The 25,927-nt window shown below is 33.5% G+C and overlaps 3 protein-coding genes across 4 annotated transcripts; 2 read left to right on the plus strand and 1 right to left on the minus strand.

Moving 5' to 3' along the window:
* The first annotated feature begins 8,661 nt into the window (after nt 1-8,661).
* On the plus strand, nt 8,662-10,614 carry LOC145107224 (ribosomal RNA-processing protein). Its single transcript, XM_079044064.1, has 4 exons — nt 8,662-8,883; nt 9,591-9,696; nt 9,890-10,037; nt 10,192-10,614. Exons 1-4 carry the CDS (start codon nt 8,765-8,767, stop codon nt 10,443-10,445), a joined length of 627 nt encoding a protein of 208 aa, XP_078900190.1. The 5' UTR covers nt 8,662-8,764; the 3' UTR covers nt 10,446-10,614.
* Nucleotides 10,615-11,841: 1,227 nt separating this feature from the next.
* Nucleotides 11,842-16,474, plus strand: LOC145107221 (calmodulin-binding protein 60 D-like). Of its 2 annotated transcripts, XM_079044061.1 has the most exons (9): nt 11,842-12,200; nt 12,638-12,713; nt 13,320-13,381; nt 13,878-14,371; nt 14,456-14,616; nt 14,693-14,896; nt 14,998-15,229; nt 15,413-15,990; nt 16,197-16,474. In XM_079044061.1, exons 1-8 carry the CDS (start codon nt 12,112-12,114, stop codon nt 15,967-15,969), a joined length of 1,875 nt encoding a protein of 624 aa, XP_078900187.1. In that variant the 5' UTR covers nt 11,842-12,111; the 3' UTR covers nt 15,970-15,990; nt 16,197-16,474. The 2 variants fall into 2 exon arrangements, with proteins under 2 accessions (XP_078900187.1, XP_078900186.1); XM_079044060.1 differs by having other exon boundaries at nt 15,413-16,474.
* Nucleotides 16,475-16,605: 131 nt separating this feature from the next.
* APC4 (Transducin/WD40 repeat-like superfamily protein) lies at nt 16,606-22,821 on the minus strand. The gene is made up of 19 exons (XM_079044059.1): nt 22,565-22,821; nt 22,310-22,421; nt 22,099-22,190; nt 21,863-21,949; nt 21,536-21,775; nt 21,293-21,373; nt 21,071-21,192; nt 20,806-20,966; nt 20,621-20,721; nt 20,460-20,534; nt 20,193-20,372; nt 19,501-19,589; nt 19,321-19,419; nt 19,061-19,165; nt 18,557-18,695; nt 17,946-18,110; nt 17,349-17,501; nt 17,129-17,210; nt 16,606-16,848 (listed from the first exon to the last, which is right to left on the minus strand). Exons 1-19 carry the CDS (start codon nt 22,637-22,639, stop codon nt 16,754-16,756), a joined length of 2,253 nt encoding a protein of 750 aa, XP_078900185.1. The 5' UTR covers nt 22,640-22,821; the 3' UTR covers nt 16,606-16,753.
* Between the last annotated feature and the right edge of the window lie 3,106 nt (nt 22,822-25,927).

Here is a 25,927-nt window from a genome sequence, read left to right on the forward strand (position 1 = left end):
CCTAATTTTTAGGGTTTGCACCCTATTTAAAGACCTTAACACCCCATTTTGGCCTCTCTCATCGCCTCCCTTAGTCCAGAAAATCCTAATTCGAAACCCTAACCCATTGTGAGTGTTTTTAGCCATTGTTGTGTGTTCTTGGTGATTTTGAAGCTTGAGAAGGAAGAGGAAGCTTGGGGGATCAAGAGGAAACAAGTAGATTCAGAGTTTGTGATCCATTTCCAGTTCATCTGAGGTATAAAGTCTATACCTTGACTATCCAATTACTAGATCTCTTCATGGAGTAGTTTAGGGCTTTAAGGAGCATACTTCGGAACCATTCATGGATGCAAGCATGTTTTGGGGTATTGACTTCAGATCTGGAACCTTTGAGGGACTCCATGGCATAAAGGTGCCAACTTTATGGCCATGGGAGTCCCATGCAACTTGTGAACCTCATTTTAAGGCCTTTTGAGCTAGATAACCCATGCATGAACGTAAAGTTTGTAACTTTACATGTTATATCGACCCTAGGAGGCCATATCTACGTTTTGGATGCATTAAGCCCGACTAAAATCGACTGTATGGATTTAGACTTTTGGGAACTCGGCGAGTTGGGTCGTAGTTCCCCAACCTTTTCTGTTACTGAGCAAACTTGTTGAGTCTAGAAGATGACTCGGCGAGTTAGACGTGTTTATGGACTTGAAGATCAAAGAACTCGACGAGTCCAAGGATGAACTCGGCGAGTTGATAGCAAATATCCCGACTTGTATGAAGGAGAACTCGACGAGTCCAAGGAAGGACTCGACAAGTTCAAACGGAAAGTCCTAATTCTGTCATAAGGAGAAACTCGATGAGTTAGAGGGTAACCCGACGAGTTAGATCGCAAGTTCAAGATTCTCTAAATTATGGGACTCGACGAGTTGACAGACCAACTCGGCAAATTGAGTCAACCAGAATGTTGACTTGGACCAGAAGGTTGACTTTGACCAGAGTGTTGACATTTGACTTGACCAATGACCAGAGTTGACCCTTAAAGGGGTTATAAGTTTGAAAGAGTAATTAAAAGAGATGTTATGTGTAGGAGTTTGAGGAGAGTTGATCCCAACACCGAGGATAGTTCAGTTACTACACGACATTGAGGTGAGTTACCTTCCAGTAGAAGTGGGTCTAAGGCACCAAGGTCGGCCCACTAGTAAGAGTTATAGTAGAGATGATTGTCTTTGTGATAATTATCTGGTATGTTGCTATCTGTTATGATTATGTGCTAGTATGCTATGATGTTATGTGATATGTGATAGGAGGGGTAGGATAGACCCCAGTACCGTTCGATAGGGCCGAAGGGGTATTCCAGCACCCAGATAAGCTAGGCAGTATATGATATTATGTTTATGCACTAGGATGCTATGTGGTAGAGTAGGGGTGAAATAGTCCTCGGTACCGGTTGAAAGGACCGAAGGGGTAGGCCAGCACCCTGATATGTTAGGCAAGGTATCGGTCGAAAGGACCGAAGGGGTATGCCAGCACCCTAATATTCTTGGCAAGTACCGGTCGAAAGGACCGAAGGGGTAGGCCAGCACCCTGATATGCTCGGCAAGTTACCGGTTGAAAGAGACCGAAGGGGTAGTTAGTACCCGGATATGTTAGACAGTATGTGCTATGTATGGTATGTGGTATGATGGGGGGACTTACTAAGCTTTGTGTTTACGGTTTTCAGTTTCTGTTTCAGGTCCTTCTTCTTCGAAGGGAAAGGAGCCGGCACGGTAGCAACATATCACACACATGATTTTCCGCACATGAGATTCTTGGGATTTGTACTCTGACATTGTTACTATTTGATGATATGGTTTTGAGACACGTGATCTATGTTTTTTATGAAATAAATTACTTGATGATGTTTTCTTATAAATTGTTTTATGAATCGCTATATTAAAAATGAAATTTTGGTCTTGAATTTTGGGATGTTACAATTCATTGGGTTGATGATATGATACTATGAGACATGATGTGATTTTCAGATTAATGCATATCTTGAATTTTCTTACTCGAATTTTAGATCCTTTCAAACAAATGAAATCAAAGGTTAACATTTTTTATTTATAAAAAAAACGTAAAATGCAACAAATAACAACTTACTTTCATTGACTGTTTATTATATCATCCTACTTCTATATCTATAACTGGTTAGAATTATCATAGCATACCGACTGATAAAGAAAAAAGATGAAAACATAATGTTGTAAAAAACGTGATGCTTACAAATAAATGAAAGTATGTTGTTATTTCAAGCATATGTTAACTTTTTCATTTACTACTTAATTTCTTGAACTTGCTTTGCTTATTTGGTTACAAATAGTAAGCACTAATTAATGGATCAAAGAAAGGATAGAATGAAACAACGATGTCAACCAAGTCCATTATTTGGACTATTTATTTGATAACAAGTATTTTAGTGAACCTAAACCAAGGTTTATGTCATATTTTTATTTTATTTTAATGTTTTGGATATTGGAATGAAATAACAATTTATGATTGAAATTTTAAAGTTCGTCTATTAGTTTTATGTTGATTAGTCAAATATCTATGGTTGTTGGCTTATTAATTGATTAGATATGGAACACCAATGCAACAAATTTATGTAATTGATGTCTTTTAGTTTATCATTTAGGGAAATCTTCAGAAAAGTCCCAATATTTTCGGAAAAGTTACACTTTAGTCATAAGATTTTTTTTTAACGAAAAAGTCCTGAAAACCGGCAAAAATTTGCAGTTTGACCCTTTTTGACCGGTTGAAACCGGTACCAAATTAATTTGGGACTATTTCGTAAGCTAACCCAAAATATTAGGACTTTTCTGTAAACAAAAAATATTAGGATTTTTCTGTAAACAAAAATATTAAGACTTTTCTACAAACAAAACTCTTATTATTATTATTATTATTATTATTATTATTATTATTATTATTATTATTATTACAAATATAAATAAGAATTCTATTTTTTGAACTTGTTATTATTAATATTGTTACTAATACATATAAATGCATTTAAATGAAAAAAAAAATATTAATGACATTATTTAAGGGTGGAGGTGGAGGAGATGGTGATGCTTTTAGCATTGAAATCATGAATGTTTACTTGTATATTTTTACTTTGTATATGGTCATTTCACTTTTGTTATTATTGTTTTCAATTCAGAATAATAATACTTAACAATTTAAAAGAAGTTGCATATTTGTAAAATTGTTTATAAATAGTTTAAGGTAGAAGGATTTCTCACTTTGTATATAAAAATGTTTAAGGTAGAAGGATTACTTTCCAAATCCAACAGATCCACTACAAACATCTACATAGGTAGCCCATATCAAAATTCAAAAATATTAATTACAATATCTTGCTTGATAAAGATTAATAGGATATGTTTTTTGGATAAATACTTTTGAATTTTGATTAATACTTTTGAATTATTCCTATTACTTTTTATTAAACAAGATATTGTAATTAATATTTTTGAATTTTGATATGAGTTACCTATGTAGATGTTTGTAGTGGATTTGTTGGATTTAGAAAGTAATTCTTCTACCTTAAACAATTTTATATACAAAGTGAGAAACCCTTCTACCTTAAACTATTTATAAACAATTTTACAAATATGAAACATCTTTTAAATTGTTAAGTATTAATATTCTGAATTGAAAACAATAATAACAAATGTGAAATGACCATATCCAAGTAAAAATATACAAGACATTCACGATTTCAATGCTAAAAGCATCATCATCTCCTCCACCTCCACACTTAAACAATGACATTAATATTATTTTTTTATTTAAATGCATTTATGTGTATTAGTAACAATATTAATAATAACAAGTTCACAAAATAGTATTCTTATTTATATTTTTAATAATAATAATAATAATAATAATAAGGGTTTTGTTTGTAGAAAAGTCCTAATATTTTTGTTTACAGAAAAATCCTAATATTTTTTGTTTACAGAAAAGTCCCAATATTTTGGGTTAGTTTACGAAATAGTCCCAAATTAATTTGGTACCGGTTTCAACCGGTCAAAAAGGGTCAATCTGCAAATTTTTGCCGGTTTTCAGGACTTTTTCGTTCAAAAAAAAATCTTGGGACTAAAGTGTAACTTTTCCGAAAATATTGGGACTTTTCTGAAGATTTCCCTATCATTTAAATGTAATGCCACCTTTTAGTATATGATTCATATGGATGGATGTTTTTTATTTTTGCTTTGCCTTGATGTTAAGAGCATCTCCAATGGTAAGCCTATGTTATTGGTTAAAAACATTGTCACATCATCAACCCATTAATATTGACCTCTAATTAAATAAGTTCTCCAATGGTTAATCTCTTTTATGACTATTTTAATTAATTTATCATCTTCTATTTAAATGTTCTATAAAAACCCCCTCATTTAACTAATCATCTTTTAAAACGTCGAATTTTAATACAAAACATTTTAATAAATATTATTGATAGTCGTTTAATATTTTAATAAATACTATCTTTTAACATTAATATTTAAATAATTGATTATAATACAATACATTGTTTTAATAAACACCAACACTAAATGAAGGAGATAAAATGAAATATTATTAAAAATAGAGGGATTAAATGTTCATTCTATCAAACTATATTGATCACTTAATATATATTAAATCTTTTAACATTAATATTTAAATAATTGATTATAATACAATACATTGTTTTAATAAACACCAACACTAAATGAAGGAGATAAAATGAAATATTATTAAAAATAGAGGGATTAAATGTTCATTCTATCAAACTATATTGATCACTTAATATATATTAAATGGTAAATAAAATTAGCAAAAAAATATGTTCTCGGGGGTAATAATATTGGTAATAAGTCAAACTTATAACTTATCCAAATGTTGTAAAAACAAAACCCTTTCTAACCCATATCACTTCCCTAGTTTTTCTTAGATTACTTCCATATATATATATATATATATATATATATATATATATATATATATATATATATATATATATATATATATATATAGAGAGAGAGAGAGAGAGGTAAGTTCAATTGAGAAAATAAAAAACGTTGAGAATGGGGGAATCATTCTCAGCCACTCATTTATTTTTGCCGTAAAAGCCTCCGTCGTACCAGCGGAAATGGGAAAGGAATAGACATGTGTTTTCCAACAAAACATGTTTCCTTAAACTATGCTAATCATTACCTTAATATATACAAAAACATAGTCTTTTCGTTTTTTTTATTTTATTTTTAAGAAGTTATTTTTATCGAAAAATGATTTTAAATATACCAAAATTCATGATTTTTTATTCTTTACAAATAGACATCCATATTGATATAGTTTTAAGATAAAATAAAAAATTTATTTTTGTTATATTTTCAGCTATCGTTACACATTAGTGAATAAAAATGCATCAGGTTTTTACTAAAATACATTCGTTATTCACTTATGAATAAAAAATATGATTAATTTTTTTACAATTTAAGTGTCATTCATATATGAATATAGCATATAATAAACATAATATATTTATATTTAAATATTAAACGATGCATTTACTTGTAAATATTACATAATATATTCACTTGTGAATATTAGATGGTATATTCACTTATGAATATTAGATGATATTTTCATATGTGAATATTACATAGTATTACATGGTATATCACATGTGAATATTACATAGTATATTCACTTGTGAATATTAGATGATATATTCACTTATGAATATCACACAGTATATTCACATATGAATATTACAAGGTGTTTTCACAAATATATATAATTTTTATATGTTATTCACATATGAATAACATACAAAGTTGAATATTTGTTTTTTGTTTCATTAATCATATACTGATTCAGGTGAGAAAACATATTCATATGTGAATATAACGTGATAATTTAGTTTATGCATTTCATCAAACAGTTGGAGCGCATACAAGTTAACTTTTTTTTAAAATGTTAAAAACATGATACTTTGACTATTTAAATCTTACAAAATAGTAGATTGATAGAGAATTATATGAAAATTTCCAAAAAAAAATGATTTGATCTTTTTCTAACCTTAATTTTGAAGTTTTATTTGATGATCGATGTTGAATGAATGATATGAAGTTAATTTTTTGTTGATTATCGATGATGTTGATCTAATGACGCTGAGAGTATAATTAATCGTAGATGTTGAAGATCTGATCGTATTGAAGCAGAATTGAAGGTTGGATTAAAAGAACCAAAAAAGAATTTTTGTTGTCAACTGTTGAATGGTGTTGATAAACGCGTTATTGACGAAGATCGATGATTGATTAACACTGTATGACGTTGATGATAGTTTAATTGAAGAAATCTGGATGATTGTTGAAGGTTGGAGGAAAATTTTAGACGATGAACGATCGATTAGGAATGGGTTTGAATTGTACGTATTTGAGATTGAAGGTTATTATCATATTTACAAGTTTGCCACAGTGTCTTTTTATGCTTAGATAAAATGATTGGCTGAGAATGATTCTCTCATTCTCAACCTTTTTTTTCTCAATTGAACCCTCCTCTCTCTCTCTCTCTCTCTCTCTCTCTATATATATATATATATATATATATATATATATATATATATATATATATATATATATATATATATATATATATATCTTATTATTATTGTTATTATTTTGTTATTAATCTTTATTGGGATATTATTTTTTTGAAGAAATTCATATATATCATTCTTAAGTTTCAAAATATTGTATTTGCCCGGTCTAAACTCTAAATATCGTATTTGTCATTCTTAATCTTTTAAAATATATCAGGTTTGCCCAAATCTATTTTTTTAAACATTTTTAATCAGTTTTTTTTATTTTATAATCATATTAATTGATCAAAAAAAGCTAATCGACTAAATTGCCCTTCAATATTAAAACCATATATTGGATCGACCAATTTACCACTCAGTTATCTATCTAACCCCGATCATCTGAGAATTGTGGAGATCGATTCCTTCTAGTTGACGTCTTTTATTACACACACGCACACAATCACACATACTATTCATTCAGGTGCGAAACCAGTTCGTCAGCCACAATCTAATCTAAGGAATGCGACGCAACTTCGTTCGTAACATTGATTGAGGGGTAAATCGATTTTGTTTTTGGAAATGTTCATCTGAAAATGATATTGGAGGTAAATCGATTTGAATTTTTAGAGTAAATCAATTAAGAATTTTGGTTATCATCTTAAAAGATGTGGGTTTTGGTGCTGACTTATTCTTGAAAGTTGAAAGTAGATGGATAATTCTTGTTTGCTCTTAAAAACTCAATGCTAATGTGTGTTGTAACTCATAGCTGATGCGTTTTACTTCTCAAGTTATGGAGCTTTGGCTGGTTTTGTTCCTGAAAATTCAAGCTTATATTGGTGATGTATTGAATGTACAATGCTAATGTTGGCAGTGACGGAGCTTGAAGTGTTGATTTGGGGGGGGCGAAAATAAAATATGTATAAAAATTGAGGAATAGGGGGGGCCAAAGTCAAAATTTCTAGTTTTAGGCTTAATATGTAAAAAATTTAATACTTAAGGGTTAGTTATGAAAAAGAAACAGGGGGGGGGCCACAACCCCTCCTGGCCCTACATAAGCTTCGTCCCTGAATGTTGGTTCATCTTGAAAGTATATTTTTTTTGTTAGCTGCATTTGAAAGTTTTAATCCTCTGCTCGGTAAATTTCTGGTGCTATCAGCTGTTTATTCTTGAAGTTCATAGTTTCATAGCTTACCATGAAACCATATTGGGTTTTTTTTGTTAGCTGTTTCGTAGGTTTTTTTTTTGGTATTGTTTAGGAAGTTGGGTTATGATTAGTGATTGATTACTAACTTTTTAGGTAAAGTGTTCTTATTATATAATATGATTGGTAATCTAATGTGTTTTTTATTTTTGTGTGATCACGAGATGTATTGGAATTTAGAAGCAAGGCATTATTGTCCATTTAATATGTTTTTTCAATTATAATGATTTAAGAAAATGAAAAAACTTATAAATAAATAAAAATTATCAAAAAAAAAAAATTGGATATATATGATATTTAAAAACATTAAGAAGGGCAAAATTTTGATATTTAGATGTTAGGTCGGGTAAATACAATATTCAGATGTTTAGTAAGGGTTAGGGATGACCAAAGGAACCGACCGGCTGGACCCGGCCCGGGAACCGAAGTCTGCCGAAATTAAGAACCGAACCGGACCGCCGGTTCTACCGGTTCTTGCCGTGTCTTCAATGTTGGAACCAGTCCTCGAGAAATAACAACATACGGTTCCGGTTTTTGACGGTTCCACCGGTTCTGGTTCCTAGCGGTTCCCCATTCCAAAAATCCACAACAATATTGTATCGGTCCCGGCCCGACCGGTTCCATCGGGTTTCGGTTCCGGCCGGTTCCCCGGTCCATATGCTCATCCCTAATAAGTGTATATACAAAAAAATTTTTTTTTTTTTGAAACAGCAAAATATCCTAATCCTAATCTAATCCTAAATATCACCCGTGTATCCTAACGAGACATGAACTAGTAACCTTGGTTTACACAGCTATTTACCTTTGACCTATTGGTCGCTATTGGGATTCAATGTACCATAATGTATGCACTTAGTACAATACTAGAAGAGCACAACACAAACACACAAAAGCCTTTTCAGTTTCCAAGGGTTTTGCCATATATTCACCGGCGGCGGGTGCTGTTTAGACAAATAGGGAGTTAAGAGACGACGGAGATGGAGGAGGAGGGGGACGCTTTGCAGTCGCAACAACAAGTGGTACAAGCTCGCCATATCAAGAAGAGATCTCTCAAGAACAAAGCGCTTTCTGTTTCCTTCAATGAAAAGGACCTCAGGTATTCATTAATTCCTCACTAATTAACCCTTCTTTCATCGAAATGCCCCCTCTGTTCAGCCGCACTTTGACCTAGAAATCAAAAAGCGTCTTCAAATTCTAAGGAAACATTCCTACCATCTGATAATACATATAGTAATCATTAAATCTTTAGTCCAGTTGGAAAGTGCTAGTTTTGTGAATTTGCTCATGTTGTTTTTAGTTACTATTCTATTTGATTTGATTTGATTTTATGCGTTATGGATGATCCTAGCTTGTGCTAATTCATGTGTCTTACAAACATTGTGTGCAATTTCTGGTTGAATTTGATATATGCATGACAAATTTGAGGCTATGAAGCAAATTTGCATTATGGGCAATCTATCTTGATGTGCTAATGTCAAGTTTTTTCATATACTTACAATTGTAAATTATAGAGCTTTGGCTTGAAACCTTTAACTGATGAAAAACCTTTTAAGATGTGACAAGGGCCAAGGTGTTTTACACAGTCATTGGTTGTGAGTCATAGAGCTTTGTCTTGAAAATTTTAATTCATGATAGTTGGATAATGAATAATGTTATGTGGCAATTGAATAGAGATAGATTGTCTGATTGAAACATAGTGACTACTAATTGATCACAAACATTGGTTAAAATAAGACACTTAAAAACTCATTGGGTTCAAATTGTTTTAGCATGTTTATCTCTGATTTGTATTTGGATTTATAGTGATTTTGTGACTGGGTTTCACAAGAGAAAGAAGAAGAGGAGAAAAGAAGCACAAAGTCAACAACAAGAAGCTTTAAGGCGCAAGCGTATTGAGCTCCGCAAAAAGGTAATTCCTCCATATGCTCATTTATTTACTCACATTCAGACACTTCATTCAGTCCAAAACAGAAACAGTATTATTCATCCATTCAAGACTTATTGGGAAATTTCCATATCCTATTCGTCTAAAACTTGTAGTATTTTTATTTTTGGGGTCCCATTTATATAGTTTTCATTTTTTTTTTCTCATTTGTTGGCAGAGAAAACTAGAAAGAGAGTATGTTATATATGGTGGAGCTCCACCTGGTCAAGATGGTGAAGGTAATGAAAATGGTGAAGTCAAAGAAGCTGAAGAAGACGAAGATAATGAAGAAGAAGATGATGATGAACATCTAACATCAGTTTCTGGTACATAAACAAGTTTTCAAGAATTTATTGAGAATCTGAAGTTAATTCAGATACGATTCTTGAAATTGTTTGACTACTAAATCAGTATAATCAGGGACATAATAGTCATTTACATTGGTTGATTCTGACTTTCTTTCTTTCTGTTTGATTATAGGAACAAAAGTGTATGACACTGGTAGTGTGAAGGTCATGGTGACAACGAGTGAGATCTCTCGAGAAGACGACTCTTTGAATGGAAACCTAGTAGCTGGTGAAATACCCAAATTGCCCCTAGGGTCCGAAAAGAAGGTGAATTTGCCAGTGATGAAGAAGAAGCCGATGAAGAGAGTTGAGAAAAAAAGATCACGTCCCAAGACTCAAACCAAAAGAGATAAAAGAAAGGGTAAGAAGGTCGAAAAGAGGCGTTAGTATATGCAAAATTATCATATGTAACCCTGAAATGGTTGTTAATTTATTTTGTCTTATGCTAAGTACAACTTTTTGTGCACTGTGTACAAGATGTGCATTCTTTTGCTATTGTTTATGTTACTCACACTGCAATGTGGAAGGAGATATAAATCAGATACACAGTTATCTACTTAAGTTGCAACACATGTATGTGGATTGATCATCAGATGTTAAAGAACAATCGTCTATGCATGATGTACAATCACTAAAAAGTTGGTTGGTAGGTTGGTTTTTTTACTTTTTTTTTTTTTTGCAACTGCTTTCCCCTTTGTGGGTATACTTTTTTCTTTGGGTTGTGTGTTATAGAGGTTTGTACTATGTGTATTAGTGATTGTACGTTGCAATTAATCAGATTCAGTGGACTGCAAAAAGTCAAAAAATGTCAAGGACCATATCCAGCGAAGAAACTCATGATAAAAAAAATGATGTGGCCAGGTAGATACATTGGATTTGTATTATTGGGATTTAGAGTAATTTACATTTAAGCCCCACTTGTATTCTTTTTATTTATTTTGAGGTACTTTTTTATTTATAATTTAATCAACCATTTGTAAATTAAGTGCTTAATTAAACTTCTAAATCCTTTTGGTTATATCTCTGAATGAGAGATTGACATTTAACTTATATGATGCATATAACCATAGTTAGATTTCTATTTTTGTTAATAAAAGAAGATTTACATGATAGTTTATTGTACACTTATCTAATTCGAACCCTAATCTACATATTTTGGATTTATTTCACAATAGATCTTTCATTTTAATTAAAGATGGTATAAGTATATTTATTCGACTTCAATGTAACCTAATAATAGTAAACATTTTCATGGTATATCAAAGAGATTAATAAAAATTTATATGTTAAACGTATCTTGGTTTATAAATACATATTTGCTAACATGTTTTTATGAAGATACAAAAAGATCATTATGACTAAAAGGCTCACAAATTTTGATATTATTGTGTAAAAGTGTAATCCATGAAACCATTGTATTATTTAAGTTGGTTTCTTACATAATATGCTCATTAGTAACCTCAAGTTTTATCTTTTCCTTACCTTAAAATAACAAATAAAGTTATACATTACTTAATCTAATAATTTTCATAACTACTGTTGAAATTTTGTACTAACTATGGTTGACTTACTCCTTTTAATTATATCTTTTGTGATTTGATGAACAATATTAAAAATTCACTTCTAAGAAAGAATTAGTCAACGTTTTAAGAAATAAGAGCATAGATGACATAATCTTAATCACAAGGGGTCGTTTGTGAAACTTTAGAAATTTTAGTGGGTAGATAGGCAACTTATCCGGCCACCACAATGGAAGACCCTTTATCTTTTAATGGAATAAATATTTATGAGACTAAAAAGAGAAAGTTCCCAGATTCTGACCTGAAAGTTCTTGGTAATTTCCCAAAACAAAAGCAAACCAAGGCGTAAAATTTCCTTTTAATTTTCCCGCTTTCTTGTTTGTCTTTAATCTTTTCATCCTTTAATTGGATTCCCTATTGAGCCCTAAAGAACCCCTTTTTAATTTTTCAATTTCTAGTGTGTTTTTGTGAAGATCAATAAGAATTAGATCAGATCAGATCTGAACGAGGGTTCGTGTTTTTGAACCGAGAAAATGCAAAAAAACTTCATGGAGAAAAGGGGATTAGATCCTAGTAGTAGCGAAGAGGGTCAACCCGATAAGAAGAGACCAGCTCTCGCTAGGTATTTTCCCTGAATTATTTATATAAAATTTGCAAATTATTTGTCAATATATGAAGTGGGTTTTGTCATTATTTATTTTCTGGCAAAAAATCATGTTAATTGTTCAACTATTGTGCTGATTTTGGTCTAAGTCACTAATGTTTGGTAGTGGATTTTGTTCTTTTGTTGTTTTCTGGGCAATTAATGTCAGTTATGCAACGATTGAGCTAGGGTTTTTTCGTATGCATAATCTCCTGAGTTTTTTATGATATTCATGAATAAGTCAACGCCAATCATCAATATTATCATCAAACTTCCAATTTTTTACTCTTATACGAGGAAATAGAGTGTAGTAATGAGAAGAGAAAACAATTAACACTGTTACATTTTAATTGGTGTCTTTTGGAATACTTGTAGCATATTTTATGTAAATGTTCAAGGGAATTTTTATTATGCAGTGTTATTGTTGAAGCTTTAAAGGTCGATAGTTTGCAGAAACTTTGTTCATCATTGGAGCCGATTCTTCGAAGAGTTGTAAGATCTAAAATCCCTAGTGAGATATCATAAGTGTCTGGATTGTAAAATTTTCTGTGTTTTTTTTTCTGTTTGTTATATGAAATCTTATTAGTTAATCAATCAAGTGAATCAACTAAGAGACTGACTTTTACATCTATCTTTCTCAATCATATATGCTAAAAGAAAGCAAAAAAGAAAATGGATTGTATTGAATGCATGAGTTCTTAGTTCTTTATTATGTTATTGAATTTGAGCACCAAAAACGACTGATATGCACAGTTATAATAGTACAAAACTGATTTTAAAGAATTTATCCTTATATTATGAAAAGTATAAATTTGACTATAATTCATGTTTTAAGTACCCTTTGATTAAAGAAATGATTGAAATTATTATCTAGTTTTCATATATGAAAAGTCTTGTGGGCTTGAATGCTTGATAAAGACTTTTTGCAAGTATTTTAGCTTAAAAGTTTTCTGAAAACTAGATGTTGCCATCCTAAAAAAAGCAAGAAAGAAAAACTATTGAACTTGTTTCTAATGTTTCTTGCATTATATTTATAAAAGCATAGTTTGAGATATTTCATATTTACCACTTACACCATTTGTTTTACTGATTAAACAGGTTAGTGAAGAAGTTGAGCGTGCCTTGGCAAAGTTGGGCCCATCAAAACTTAATAATGGAAGGTACAAGATTTCCTAGTTACTTAACAATCCTTAGTCATATGATCATATCATATGAAGTACCTTTATATGTAAAAGTAAAACCTTTTTTTTTATTTGAGGACCAAAATATACAATTTAACTGTAACCTGTTTAACCAATTCAAACGTTTTTAGTGTTTACATAATTTGTGTCAGTTGCATAAATTGATAAAAGAAAGTGGAACATTGTTGAATAAATAACCATTTAACCAGTGTCACATCATAAGGATTAAGGAAACCAGTTTATAATGTTGTGTATTTTGGTCCTAGAATGAAGAGTGTTTGCATAGACAAACATTTAACAATTTATCATTACACTCCTACTTCTTGCATTTAAAATTGTTTCAACTTTCAATGGACGGGTCTTTTAGATATTTGATAAATAGTCAATCAATTCAGATCCTCTGTATCATCTCAAAGACTGTAACTTTCATAGAAAAGATTACTCTTTGCTAAAGATTCTTTAAAAATCTATTCAGGGTTTCACCAAAGCGTATAGAAGGTCCCGATGGAAGAGACTTGCAACTACAATTTAGGTCCAAACTATCCCTCCCTCTTTTCACTGGTGGAAAAGTAGAAGGGGAAAGAGGTGCTGCAATCCATGTAGTCTTAATTGATGCCAACACAGGTCATTTGGTGACATCAGGTCCCGAATCATCAGTCAAACTAGATGTGGTGGTGCTTGAAGGTGATTTCAACAATGAAGATGAAGAAGGATGGAGTCAAGAAGAATTTGAAACTCATATGGTAAAAGAAAGAGAAGGAAAACGACCACTTTTATCTGGAGAATTACAAGTGGTATTGAAAGAAGGTGTGGGGACATTAGGCGAATTGAGTTTTACAGACAATTCTAGTTGGATAAGAAGTAGAAAGTTTAGACTTGGGCTTAAAGTTTCCTCAGGATATAGTGAGGGAATTCGTGTTCGTGAGGCAAAAACAGATGCCTTCACAGTCAAGGACCATCGAGGAGAATGTAAGTTTGTTTTAAATTTGATAAAAGAACAAGGGTAAAACGGTCATTTACATTGTTTTTTTTTCTTGACTTTTGGCTTTACAGTGTACAAGAAACATTATCCACCTGCCCTAAACGATGAGGTTTGGAGATTGGAAAAGATTGGTAAAGATGGATCATTTCACAAGAAGCTTAATAAAGCAGGAATATTTAGTGTAGAAGATTTTCTTCGCCTTGTAGTGAGAGATCAAAAGAAGCTAAGAAATGTAAGATTTGTGTTCCAATTATATATTAAAAGGGTTTAGGGTTTTATTAATTGTGGTATGTTGGAATTGGTTATAGGTACTTGGGAGTGGCATGTCGAATAAAATGTGGGATGTTCTTGTGGAGCATGCAAAGACTTGTATTTTGAGCCACAAACTATATGTTTATTATTCAGATGATGTGAGAAATGTTGGTGTTGTTTTCAACCATATATATGAATTAAGTGGCTTAGTTGCTGCTGGACATTACTATGCAACAGATGCCCTTTCCGATGATCAAAAGGTTAGTGAAATACCCTAAAAATTGTTGAAGGGGCCTTTAATTGTTGGAAAAAAAAAATGAGATCTTGAGAGACAAGTGTGACTTTGTTTGTATTTATTCAGGTGTTTGTAGATACCTTGATGAAGAAGGCATATGATAACTGGATGCATGTGGTTGAATATGATGGAAAATCATTTTTAGGGGCTCATCAGGAAAAAACAGCAGCTCCACAAATCGATATGGGAATCGGTCAACAAAGCTATTCAAATTCGTTTGACCATCAACAACTCAGTCTACCTCCTCCAGCCCCTCAACAACAACAACCTGCTCTCAATCCAGGCGTCACCACTGGAGGTAAATGACCATTTTACCCTTGTGTTTATATGTGATGCCAAATATCAAATGATTGTCTAGAACTCATGTTCGGATGTTCCCATTAAGTCAAAAAAGAGACCACCTTGTTTTGGTTTACATTTTCCAAGCCTATTAGTTTAAATGACTAAAATACCCTCGAGTAATGGATGTTTTCTTTTATAGGTTATGATGGTACTTCACACAACATGAATCTCAATGCACCTACTCAATTCGATTCCTCCTCATTCACTTTGATCAACAGCTCTCAACACCCTCCCAGGAATGATAACAACATCCTGGCCCTTGGATTAACACAACCATCCACCCCCGGATTCCTTTCGGGACCCACCAACACATTGAATTTGAGTTCTTCATTTAGAGGATTAGATGACTACTTTCCCGAAGAAGAAATCCGAATGAGAAGTCATGAAATGCTTGAAAACGAAGACATGCAGCATCTGCTTCGGTTGTTCAACATGGGTAGTGGTCAAACCCCTGGTGGCCATGGTCAAACCTCCGGTGGTAGCCATGTTAATGAAAGCTATTATCCATATTCATCGGGTTATGTGCCTAATACACCTTCAAATTTTGGGTATGGATTTGATGTGGATAAAACACGTACTTCTGGGAAAGCAGTGGTGGGGTGGCTTAAACTTAAGGCTGCTTTGAGATGGGGAATCTTTATAAGGAAACAGGCGGCCGAAAGAAGGGCACAAATAGTTGAATTGGAAGACCCATAATTGGGATTTCCTTTTTTTAAGGTAACCCACCCCCACTTTGTTTTTGCTTAAATATCAAAGATTCAAGTGGTATCAGGTTTACAGAGCAAAAACTATACAACAACTTTGACCTCACAAGTGTTGCAAGCTTTTCACTTGTTTTTGACATGATTGAAGGCAACAACAATCAAGAAATCTTGAACTTGGACTTTAGGAATGATGTTTGTTGTATTATTATATAATCACAGGGTAGGTTTTGTTAGTGATTCTTGTCAACCGTTGGATTGATTTGGCAAAGATCATTGAAGGTGGGGATTGTGCTTGAGGTGACTTTTGGAAGCTCAGAAAAGCTGAGCTTTTGGAATGGAAGGGTGTAATTTCAGTTATACAGTGATTTGTTTGATGTTTTTTGTCTTAGTTTTTTTTTTTTAATTGTGTTGTGTTGTTAAAATGTGACAACAACTTTCTGGTGTATGCTATGATACAATTTTTAATAATAGTGACAACCTTTGTTCCTCTTTCTGCATTTTTGGAGTCAATTTAGACAACATAATTTAAATGATGATGCTTTTCCATTTGTTGATATTATAAGGTTGTTGGCTTAGGGCTTCAAAGATCCTAAAAACTAGATGGTTTATAAAATAATTTACAACAAACTGAAATCTAATATTCTATGATCTTGAAACTAAAGATGGATATGAAAAGTTTCACCAAATCAAACCCATCATATACAAGAAAAGGTTTAAGTTAGTAAATACGATGAATATGAAAAGTGAAAAATAGATAAATGGACAACAAAATGAAGCTATTCTGCATCTGAAATTTCATCTTCATCCTCATCTAGAATGTAAACTAGAGCACGCTTTCTTGCAGCAAACACACATGCAACGCCTCTAGATGCTGAAGATATAACCAAGAAACAAAGATCAAAACATTTGAAAAAGCCAAAAAAAAAAAAAAAGTATAGCTTTACAACAATGATGTATCTAACTATCTCTTGTCCTTTAAGACTGTGTTTGTAGGCATAAGCCATGAACAAGTTTTCTAGGGCTATTTTCCATGATGAAGATGAGGGCATTTACGTATTTTCCACACACAAGAAGGGATCAAGAACACGTCCCTATTCCACCTTTTTAGTGGGACAAAAAACTAAAAACATTTTTTGTTGAGAGGTACTTACCACTAACTGCTAGAGGAGCAATCACAGAGTGAGGAATTCCTCGTACTTTCAAACTATCCATTTGCAGATATACAATCGAGTCCTGTAGTGAAACATCATATCAGTAAGTACAAGTGGGACCCACAAAATGAAAATCTTAAGTGTTTTTAGCTTGAGATGAAAATGAAATGGAAAATGCTATTACATGATATGGTTGAAACTTTAAGAGAGGGATTTGTACCTTAAGTTGTTGCAATTTCCAAGGGGTTGATGTTGTAGAAGTTGGTATAGATACAAATGGAAGATCATCTGCTTGCACAATCATCATACAAGCCTTTTCAGAGCTTTCAGAAACAGAAGATGGCCCGTTTAACAGTAGAACAAGTTGGCATTCCTGTTATCACCACAATGTTGACAAAGTAACTTGGCTTGTGTTTTCTATGGAGTTAAATATGCAAGAAATGACAACATACTTCTGTTGAATTTTTTTTTATTATAGCATCCTATTTTCATTTCTTCCTATTACAACATTGTACTTTAAAACATCCACCAATTCTAGCAATGTAATCCAAATGCAAGGCGATTTTTCTGCTATAATGAGGTAGATTTTCAAAGTACAATATCTTAAAAATATATTTAAGAAAAAACTAAGTACAAGACCATAACTGCATAGAATTTTGAAAGTTTAGTGCATTTAAGAAAAAGATTGAAAGTAAAACTTTATGATATAAAGAAACTGAAGTAGGATGCTATAATACACAAACAAATGAAAGTATTTTGGGATAAAAAAAAAACTTGTTGCTACCATTACATATTAACAGGAGTGCCAATGAATCACCTTATATAGAGACAAATCGACACATTGATAGCCATCAGGAACACATAACAAGACAGCTTCTAAGTCATGCATTAAACACCTTGTAACAACTATGCAATTTGCTAGGTCAGATGAAGGCTCATTGGGTAATCTAAAAGATACATAATCAACAAAGCTCTGTTGTTCCTGCATACAATCAAATAGCAAATCAGTAGCAACAAAATGGACCCTTTTTCTATGAGATGTGGGCTCCAAAAGCTACTGATAATGATTGCCTTACGGGGGCATAATCGTCTATTAGAGTATTAGGCCCCCTTTTCATTACACATGGTAGTACAAGACTCACTCTAGATCTCTCGTCTGTGTAAAAGACGTGAATGCCCCTTCTCATCCTTATTCTTATCCAGCTGGTCTAGTGGCATCATGTGTAAATGGGATTGGATTGGACTGGACAACCTTTCTAGGGTTACTTTCAATGATGAGGATGAGAAGGGTATTTACGTCTTTTGCACAGACGAGAGATTGAGAGTGAGTCTTGTACCACCTTGTTCTACCTTTTTGGGTGGGACAAAACATCAGTGTCAGTGTCAGAAACAGGGCCTTAAGAACCTGAAGAATTAGCAAAAAGATACCTTGTAAAATGAAATGGATGTTGGAACAGTGGACAATGCAGATTTTGGCAAAGATTCAACAGGAAACAGTGGCAACAAGTTTTGGCAGAGGATCTTTTTGGAAATTGTAGTGAAAGGCATCTGGAAGGCCTCTTTGAAACTGCAGTGATTGAGTCATTACTTTAGGATATCATTTGAAAAGTGAGGTGTTGTTCTTGTTTAGCAACATTTTTTTATTCTGGTGACATTTTTAACAGAAAAAAGTGATTAGCAAGTATCAGAAAATCAAAATGGACTACAAAATTTGTATATATTGGTTACAACTTACAAGCAGTTAACTTGAAAATTTGAAGTTTTTTCAATTCTAAAAAGCTTTTAAACTCTGGGTCACATGAACTAGTTTTCACATTCAAAATCAATAAGCAACTTGTCATATCCTTAAGACACAACATACTAATACCCGAAAATTAGTTTGTTTGATTTCAAACATACATATATAATATTGAGTAGAGAAAGAAAGCATACCAAGATTCCATTTGTTGAAATTCTTTTGCTAATGTTCTTCGCAAGTAATCTAAATCTGTGAAACCCCCAAAATGAGCCAACTCTTGTACTCTTTCCATTGTCTCCCTGAAGAATCAAGGTTTAAGAAATGTATATATAATTTCATATATAAGAACTTTGAGAAATTAAGCATGTTCTGGACCAAAATCACATGTGGGTGGGTAAAAAAGATTCAATCTTGATTAAAATGTCTCCCAATTTCACATGGGTAAGTTACTTACAAGTCAACTTCAATACTGTGATCAATTTCTGTTGATTCGAGCAACCGTTTTACTGGATCTTGATCATATAAATACTTCAAGAATAAAATAACTAGTTCACTGAAAAAACAAAGAGGTATTTAGCCATCATAAAATCTTGAATATAACTATAAGAAACAAAAGAGAACTAAAAATAACAACCAATTGAATGCAAGAATCTGGTGCTGGTCACTTGGTTCTGATGTTAACATTTTCACACATTTGTGAAGCCAATTGAAGAAGTTTGAAAACTGCATCAAAAAAATATCAGCACTTAATTGCTTTCCTTTGTAATGCAAATTATGGGTTACATATTGCTACTATCAGTATAAAAGTATGTTGTCTATATTTGTAAAAAGAGTAAAGTATCTTGCAATTTTCCCAATTCACCCTTTTACTATTGTTGCTCAAACTGTCTCATTATAATCAAAGCATTTGACTTGACCTATAGTTTATAAAATGCCCTTCAAATCTTCAATAGTGACATTAAGAGAATCATGTGGATATAGATTAATAATACTAGCTTTAGGAAAGTATGAAGCAAAATGGATAAGCGAACACCGAACTACCTATGAGTTCTTGTTTGTATAACTGAACATAAAGATTTACAAACTCTCTAGACATAAGGGTTAAATGGTCATTTAATCTCATTCAAATGGTTCTCATTCATCCAACAAAGAAACAGTCTTTGTTCATTTAACATTTTTTCCAAACAAACATCATTTATGCATATAACACTTTATCCATTATGAGATAAAAAGGAAACATGTCCTTAAACTCTAAGACATAAGGGCAAAATGGTCATTTACTATAAAAGAAATGAAAAGAAGAATATCTCAAAAAGTAATAAGCACCTGTTGTACAGAAGAGGCCAAAACCCTCATAAACCTTTCAACTTGTATCAACAGTATACCAGCCTTCTCAGTTGCATTATCTATTAAACTCTCATCCAAACCAACACTTTTATAACGTGAACGCCACTTAGAAAGTCCTCTTAATTCCCCTAATCTAAATCCAATCATCTCTGCAGCAGGCTGAACACCAAAAGATTCTTCTTCAAAAGTGACTGATGTTTTTAACTTTCAACTACAAACTTTAAACAATCTCAATCTTATTCTTACCTGTAAATGTTCAAGAACAATAACCTGAAGATCCTTTCCAGCCCCACAAACCAACTTCATTATCCGCTTAAGACCCTGATAATAATAACCTTTCATCAATGAAACCTTTATCCCAAATTTTGGCTTTTGTAATGGATAAAATGAAGTAAAGATTGATATACCGCTTCACCAAGTGAAGTCAATAGAAATTGGTGAACAGCTGGACTGGTGCGGGCCCCACCTAAAAGGCTAAGAAACTCCTCTTGTGGAGTTGAGTCCAATCCTGTGTTTGATAAGCAAGAAAAAGTCAACAATCATCAGAATGGAATTGTCAAATTTGATTGATTTTAGGGTTGTTAGTAGTTACCATGGTCATGAATGAGATTAGAGAGGGAATCAAATTTGTCATGAAATGTGTGCATGGCATCAGACCATTGCTTAGACATGACAGACAATGAGGCTCTAATGACTTCTGTTAAATCCTCAATGTTTGAAGCTTGTTGAGCAACCTGGTGAAGCTCATTTCTCCTACAACAATTAAGAATCAGTGTCATATAAATCACTAAGATGCTTCTTAGTATATGTGTTTTTTGTAGTATAATGATAAGTAAATCGGTAAATTTGAAAGTAACCTTTTAAAGAATATTGAGGTATCGAGTGTTAAGCAATGGAAACCATGCAAATCATGCCTTGGAACTTGTAGCTCCCCAGAACATAGTACTGTCACATGACAAAGATCTTTGGACAATGCCACCTGTCAACAAGACCAATTTATAAACTTTTAATTTTGGCTATAAGTTGTTCCACCCTTTTTGTTGAGACAAAATATTTCATTTTTTGTCCCATTGACATACCTTACAGATTGAAGCATTCAGCAGTTTGCAATCAACATGCTCCTTTTCAAGTGGAAAAGTAACAGAAAAATCATGGATATCCTGCAACCCAACACAAAAAAAGAATCATGTAAGCCAATAAACCAAGATACAATTGTCATTGTTTACCATTTTTATTCTGTGGGTCCTTGAGGAGAAAATAAAATGGGGCCCACAAAATGACAAATAAGGAACATGGTATCGGATGTATGAAAACAAGCTTACAATTTTCCCGATCGGAAATATTCCAAAGATACTAAAGTTTATGATTCCATCTTTATCTGCACTACAAAGAATGTTGAAACGTTGATGTGAGGAATTTGATAACTCTTGTGATAAATTTTCACTTTCATCCATGAAACCGGTTTCTCCAGGAACAAGTCCAGGTGCCCTAGGAGCTCTTGGAGGAGGAGGAAAGAAACGAGAGGTTCTATCTTCATATTTTGAGGTATGAAATTTGTCATCCTAAACAACACACATTTAAAAAAGCATGAAAGAGTTGTTTTCCAAAAGACTATTCAAAAAAGTTTAAAATATAAGGAGAAATCATACTGATATCTCTCCACCTCCATCATCCTCCCAATTGAGGCATACAACAGCAACAGTGTGAGATTTCATACTTCTTAACAGCTTCCCATTCTGCTTAATACAATATGTATATATGTCATAAACTCAAGATTCAAGATTCAAGGTAACAATTAAGACTAATTACTTGGATAAACTTTATAGTGAGATGATAATTTTGAGATTGTTGAAGCTTATTTATGAGGTTAGTCAGAAGAACTCACTTCGACATCATGCAATGAAATAGTCCCATCTTGAAGCCCAACAGCTATTGCTTTACCATCAGGACGCCAACATAAAGATGTTATGCATCTTCCTGTAAAAGAATTAAGGATTTTCTTTGTCAAAATAGCTACAAGTTTGGTATAAACATATGCAGTAATCAAATACTGGTTCTCTTTTCACAAATAAAAGAACTGGAGAGGTGAAGGTGACCTGGGGAGATAGTCCATAGCCTCTGCCAATTAAAACGATGCAGCAAAATCTTTGAATCCTCAGTAACCATAGCCAGCAAATCTTTCTCTGGGTTCCATTCAGCTATTTTGATCTTCACAATTTGAATTTTATTTCTTTAGATTAAGGAAAACAGGTGCTAAAATCTTTAGAAGGAATCATTTTTTACACACTATCCACACACAGCATTGGTTTATACAGATTTGAAAAGGGTTAAAGGGCACGGATTTTTCAAACCTGGGACGCTACTGGCTTGTCGAATTGGAGCTGGAAAGGAACAATTCTTGAAACGTCTTCTTCATCTGTTTCCATATTGATTAATGGGTGTTTAACTATCGATGGATTTGGCACTCCTGGTATGGGGTTTTTTTCCCGATCTTCGTAGAGTCTATGATTATTATGTGTTTGCGCGCTGCAAATTTTTGAGTGGAAGCTTGCGAGTGTGGGTTTAAGAATAGGGCGGGATTTGGGGATTTCAATGGTTGTTAATTGTTAACGAGGGACAAATGCAAATTGAAGGGCTAGTTTGGCATTTCTCTTATTTTTGATTAATTTTTTGGGATTTGTTCCGTAGAAAGCTTGTTTATGATTGTTTGTTTAATAAATGAACGAACATGAACATAAATTCTCGTTCGTTTAATTAAACGAACAAACATGCACGATGGTTTCGTTTATTTATGTTTGTAAACGTTTGTTTATATGCGTTCGATTAATTTTATTTATGTTCATATATATGTTCAATTGTTTTTTATTACATTACTATATTATATATTTGTTTATGTTCATATGTGTTCAATTGTGTTTATTTATCTTTGTTCGTTTATCATGTTCACGAACATAAGCGAACGAACATGAACAAGAAATTTGTTAAACGAACGAACATCGTTCGTTTATCCGTTCATGTTCGTTTATTTGTTCGGCTAACTTAAACGTATGAACATAAACAAACCCTTGTTTGTGTTCGTTCGGTTCGTTTACAGCCTAATTTTGATAATTTTTTTTAGAGCATCTCCAACCTACCCCAAACTTCATTTTTTTCACATTCTTCTACAACTATATCCTATTTTTATCTCCATTTTTTGAGATATGAATAGTATTCCCCCATATTTGGGAGAATACTATTTTTTTTTAACGACAAATATATTAAAAAAAAAAAAAAGACAAGCACTCACAAGCAAGAAGCTAAAACGAGGCAGAAATACAAATACAGGTAGAAAAGTAAAGATAATAATTATCTGACAAAGGAACATAACTACGAAAAAAGTGAGAGAAATGTGAAATACGCCAATCGCTCCACGCTCCACATCCACAATTGTTTCTATACTTATACAAGACATAGGATGAGGAAACAATGTTGTCCGCAGTTTTTGTCGGTGGTGCAACAATTTTCTTAAAAATGTTGTCATTCCTGACCAACCAAATATTCCACAGAAGACAATAGAACACCAAGTTTAGAATCTCTTTTTTCCTAGGGCAGTTTTTCCAAATAGCTGCATAATCAATGAATTCCTTAACATTCAAGAATCTTTTCCTTTGTACTCGACACCATTTAAGGATCCAATCTTGTACCTCCTGAGTATAGTTACAAGTAACGAGCAGATGATCTGTTGATTCATTCTCCTTGTTGTATAAAGGGCAAGTAATATTTGTAGTGTTAACACCCCTGACCATCAAAGCATCAACCACATGAATTCTAGCCAATGAAGCTCTCCAAATAAAGCATCTTACTTCCAAAGGTATCAAATTTAACCAACAGATGGATAGACCTTTATACAAAATCAATTTAGATTCTAGCAACCTCATCATGGCGTTGACGGTGTATTCCCTGTTAGGGTTCAGAGTGAATTCAAAACCATATCTGGAAGATTTCGCAAGTGTCAACATTCCAATATCCTTGTATAATTGTAGAAGTTCATTAGTGTCGATAGCGCCCATATGCTCTAACTTCCACATCCATGAGAAGCCATTGCTAGATAGTCGGTCCTCAAGAGCACAACATTTTACTGTTTCTAACGAGTACAAATTAGGGATTTTTTTTTGAAAAGAAGTATCACCACACCAACTGTCCTTCCAGAACAGAATTTTGACACCAGAACCTGGAATAAGCTTAAATATCTCATTCACATCAATTTTAGGTTCGAGATGGATTTTACAGCCTTGGAGATGTTGCACCAAACGCCATTTGTGGATTTCCTAGCAATATAAGAGGTTTGTTTATTATGCAGATTGTGAATGTTATCAATAATCATCTTCCAAGAACTGTCTTTTTCATTCATCATCATCCACCACCATTTGACTAGGAGAGCTGTATTTTGCGCAAATAAGGAGCCGATTCCAAGACCCCCGTCAGATATTGGTACGATGACTTTTGACCATTCCACCCAATGAATTCTCTTTTTGGGTTCACCACGGTTCCCCCAAAGAAATCTGCTTCTGATCATTTCAAGCTTATCAATGATTCCTTGAGGAGCTTTGAATAAAGACATTAGCTTTGCATGGATGATACAAGATCTCACAATCGTAGTCCTTCACTACATCCAATCACCTCCTTCGTCTCATATTCAGGTTGGGCGGATCCATAAGGTGCCTCAGGCTCTTATGGTCTGTGTATATGGTACTTCGGACACCATAGAGATAGTGGCGCCAAATATTGAGGGCGAATACCACCGTCCTCAGCTCCAAATCATGGGTGGGATATCTCGTCTCGTGAGGCTTCAGCTGCCTCGACGCATACGTTATCATGTGCCCCATCTACATCAACACAACACCCAATCCCGCTATAGATGCATCGCGGTCGGCTACGAAGTCCTACCGGAGCCTCGCACAACCTCTGGCGAAGAGTCTCGAATAATGCATGTTGCTCAGTCCCCCAAGCAAAAACAACTCCCTTCCTGGTCAATTTGGTGAGAGGGACAGTAATCTTGGAGAAATCCCTGATAAATCTTCGATAATAAACTGTCAAGCCAATAAAACTTCTGATCTTGGATGGGAATCTCGGCACCTCCCACTGCATAACTGCCTTAATCTTGGTCGGGTCGACCAAAATCTCGTTCTGATTAACGAGGTGTCCCAAGAACTGGACCTCTCGTAACAAGAAATCACACTTGGAGAATTTGGCGTAAAGCCTCTCCCTCCTCAACACTCCAAGAATATCCCGAAGATGCTCCTCATGCTGTTCACTAGACCTCGAGTACACCAAAATGTCGTCAATGAACACGATCACCGACCAATCCAACATGGGCCTACACACCCGGTTCATGAGGTCCATGAACGCTGCAGGTGCGTTGGTGAGCCCGAAAGGCATCACCACGAACTTATAATGCCCATAACGAGTCAGAAAGGTCGTCTTCTGGATATCCTCCTCGCGGACCCTCATCTGATGATATCCATATCTCAATTTAATCTTGGAAAACCAAGACGCTCCCTGCAACTGATCAAATAAGTCATCGATCCTCGACAATGGATAGCAGTTCTTAACCGTCAACTTGTTTAACTCCCGGTAATCGATGCACATCCGGTGTGAACCATCCTTATTCTTGACAAAAAGGATCGGCGCTCCCCACGGCGAACTACTCGGCTGAATGAAACCCTTCCCCAACA

Source organism: Lactuca virosa, chromosome 4 (genome assembly GCF_052849685.1).
Source record: "Lactuca virosa cultivar CGN04683 chromosome 4, Lactuca_virosa_CGN04683_v6, whole genome shotgun sequence".
Taxonomy (NCBI): domain Eukaryota; kingdom Viridiplantae; phylum Streptophyta; class Magnoliopsida; order Asterales; family Asteraceae; genus Lactuca; species Lactuca virosa.

Coding starts and splice junctions, on each gene's coding strand:
- LOC145107224 (XM_079044064.1), top strand. CDS start 8,765: ATGGAGGAGGAGGGGGACGCTTTGCAGTCGCAACAACAAGTGGTACAA. Junction 9,697..9,889: donor GTATTGAGCTCCGCAAAAAG/GTAATTCCTCCA, acceptor ATTTGTTGGCAG/AGAAAACTAGAAAGAGAGTA. Junction 10,038..10,191: donor ACATCTAACATCAGTTTCTG/GTACATAAACAA, acceptor GTTTGATTATAG/GAACAAAAGTGTATGACACT.
- APC4 (XM_079044059.1), bottom strand. CDS start 22,639: ATGGAAACAGATGAAGAAGACGTTTCAAGAATTGTTCCTTTCCAGCTC. Junction 21,950..22,098: donor TTTCATTGCATGATGTCGAA/GTGAGTTCTTCT, acceptor TGTATTAAGCAG/AATGGGAAGCTGTTAAGAAG. Junction 20,535..20,620: donor TGACTTCACTTGGTGAAGCG/GTATATCAATCT, acceptor TATTATTATCAG/GGTCTTAAGCGGATAATGAA.
- LOC145107221 (XM_079044060.1), top strand. CDS start 12,112: ATGCAAAAAAACTTCATGGAGAAAAGGGGATTAGATCCTAGTAGTAGC. Junction 12,201..12,637: donor AAGAGACCAGCTCTCGCTAG/GTATTTTCCCTG, acceptor TTTATTATGCAG/TGTTATTGTTGAAGCTTTAA. Junction 13,382..13,877: donor TCAAAACTTAATAATGGAAG/GTACAAGATTTC, acceptor AAATCTATTCAG/GGTTTCACCAAAGCGTATAG.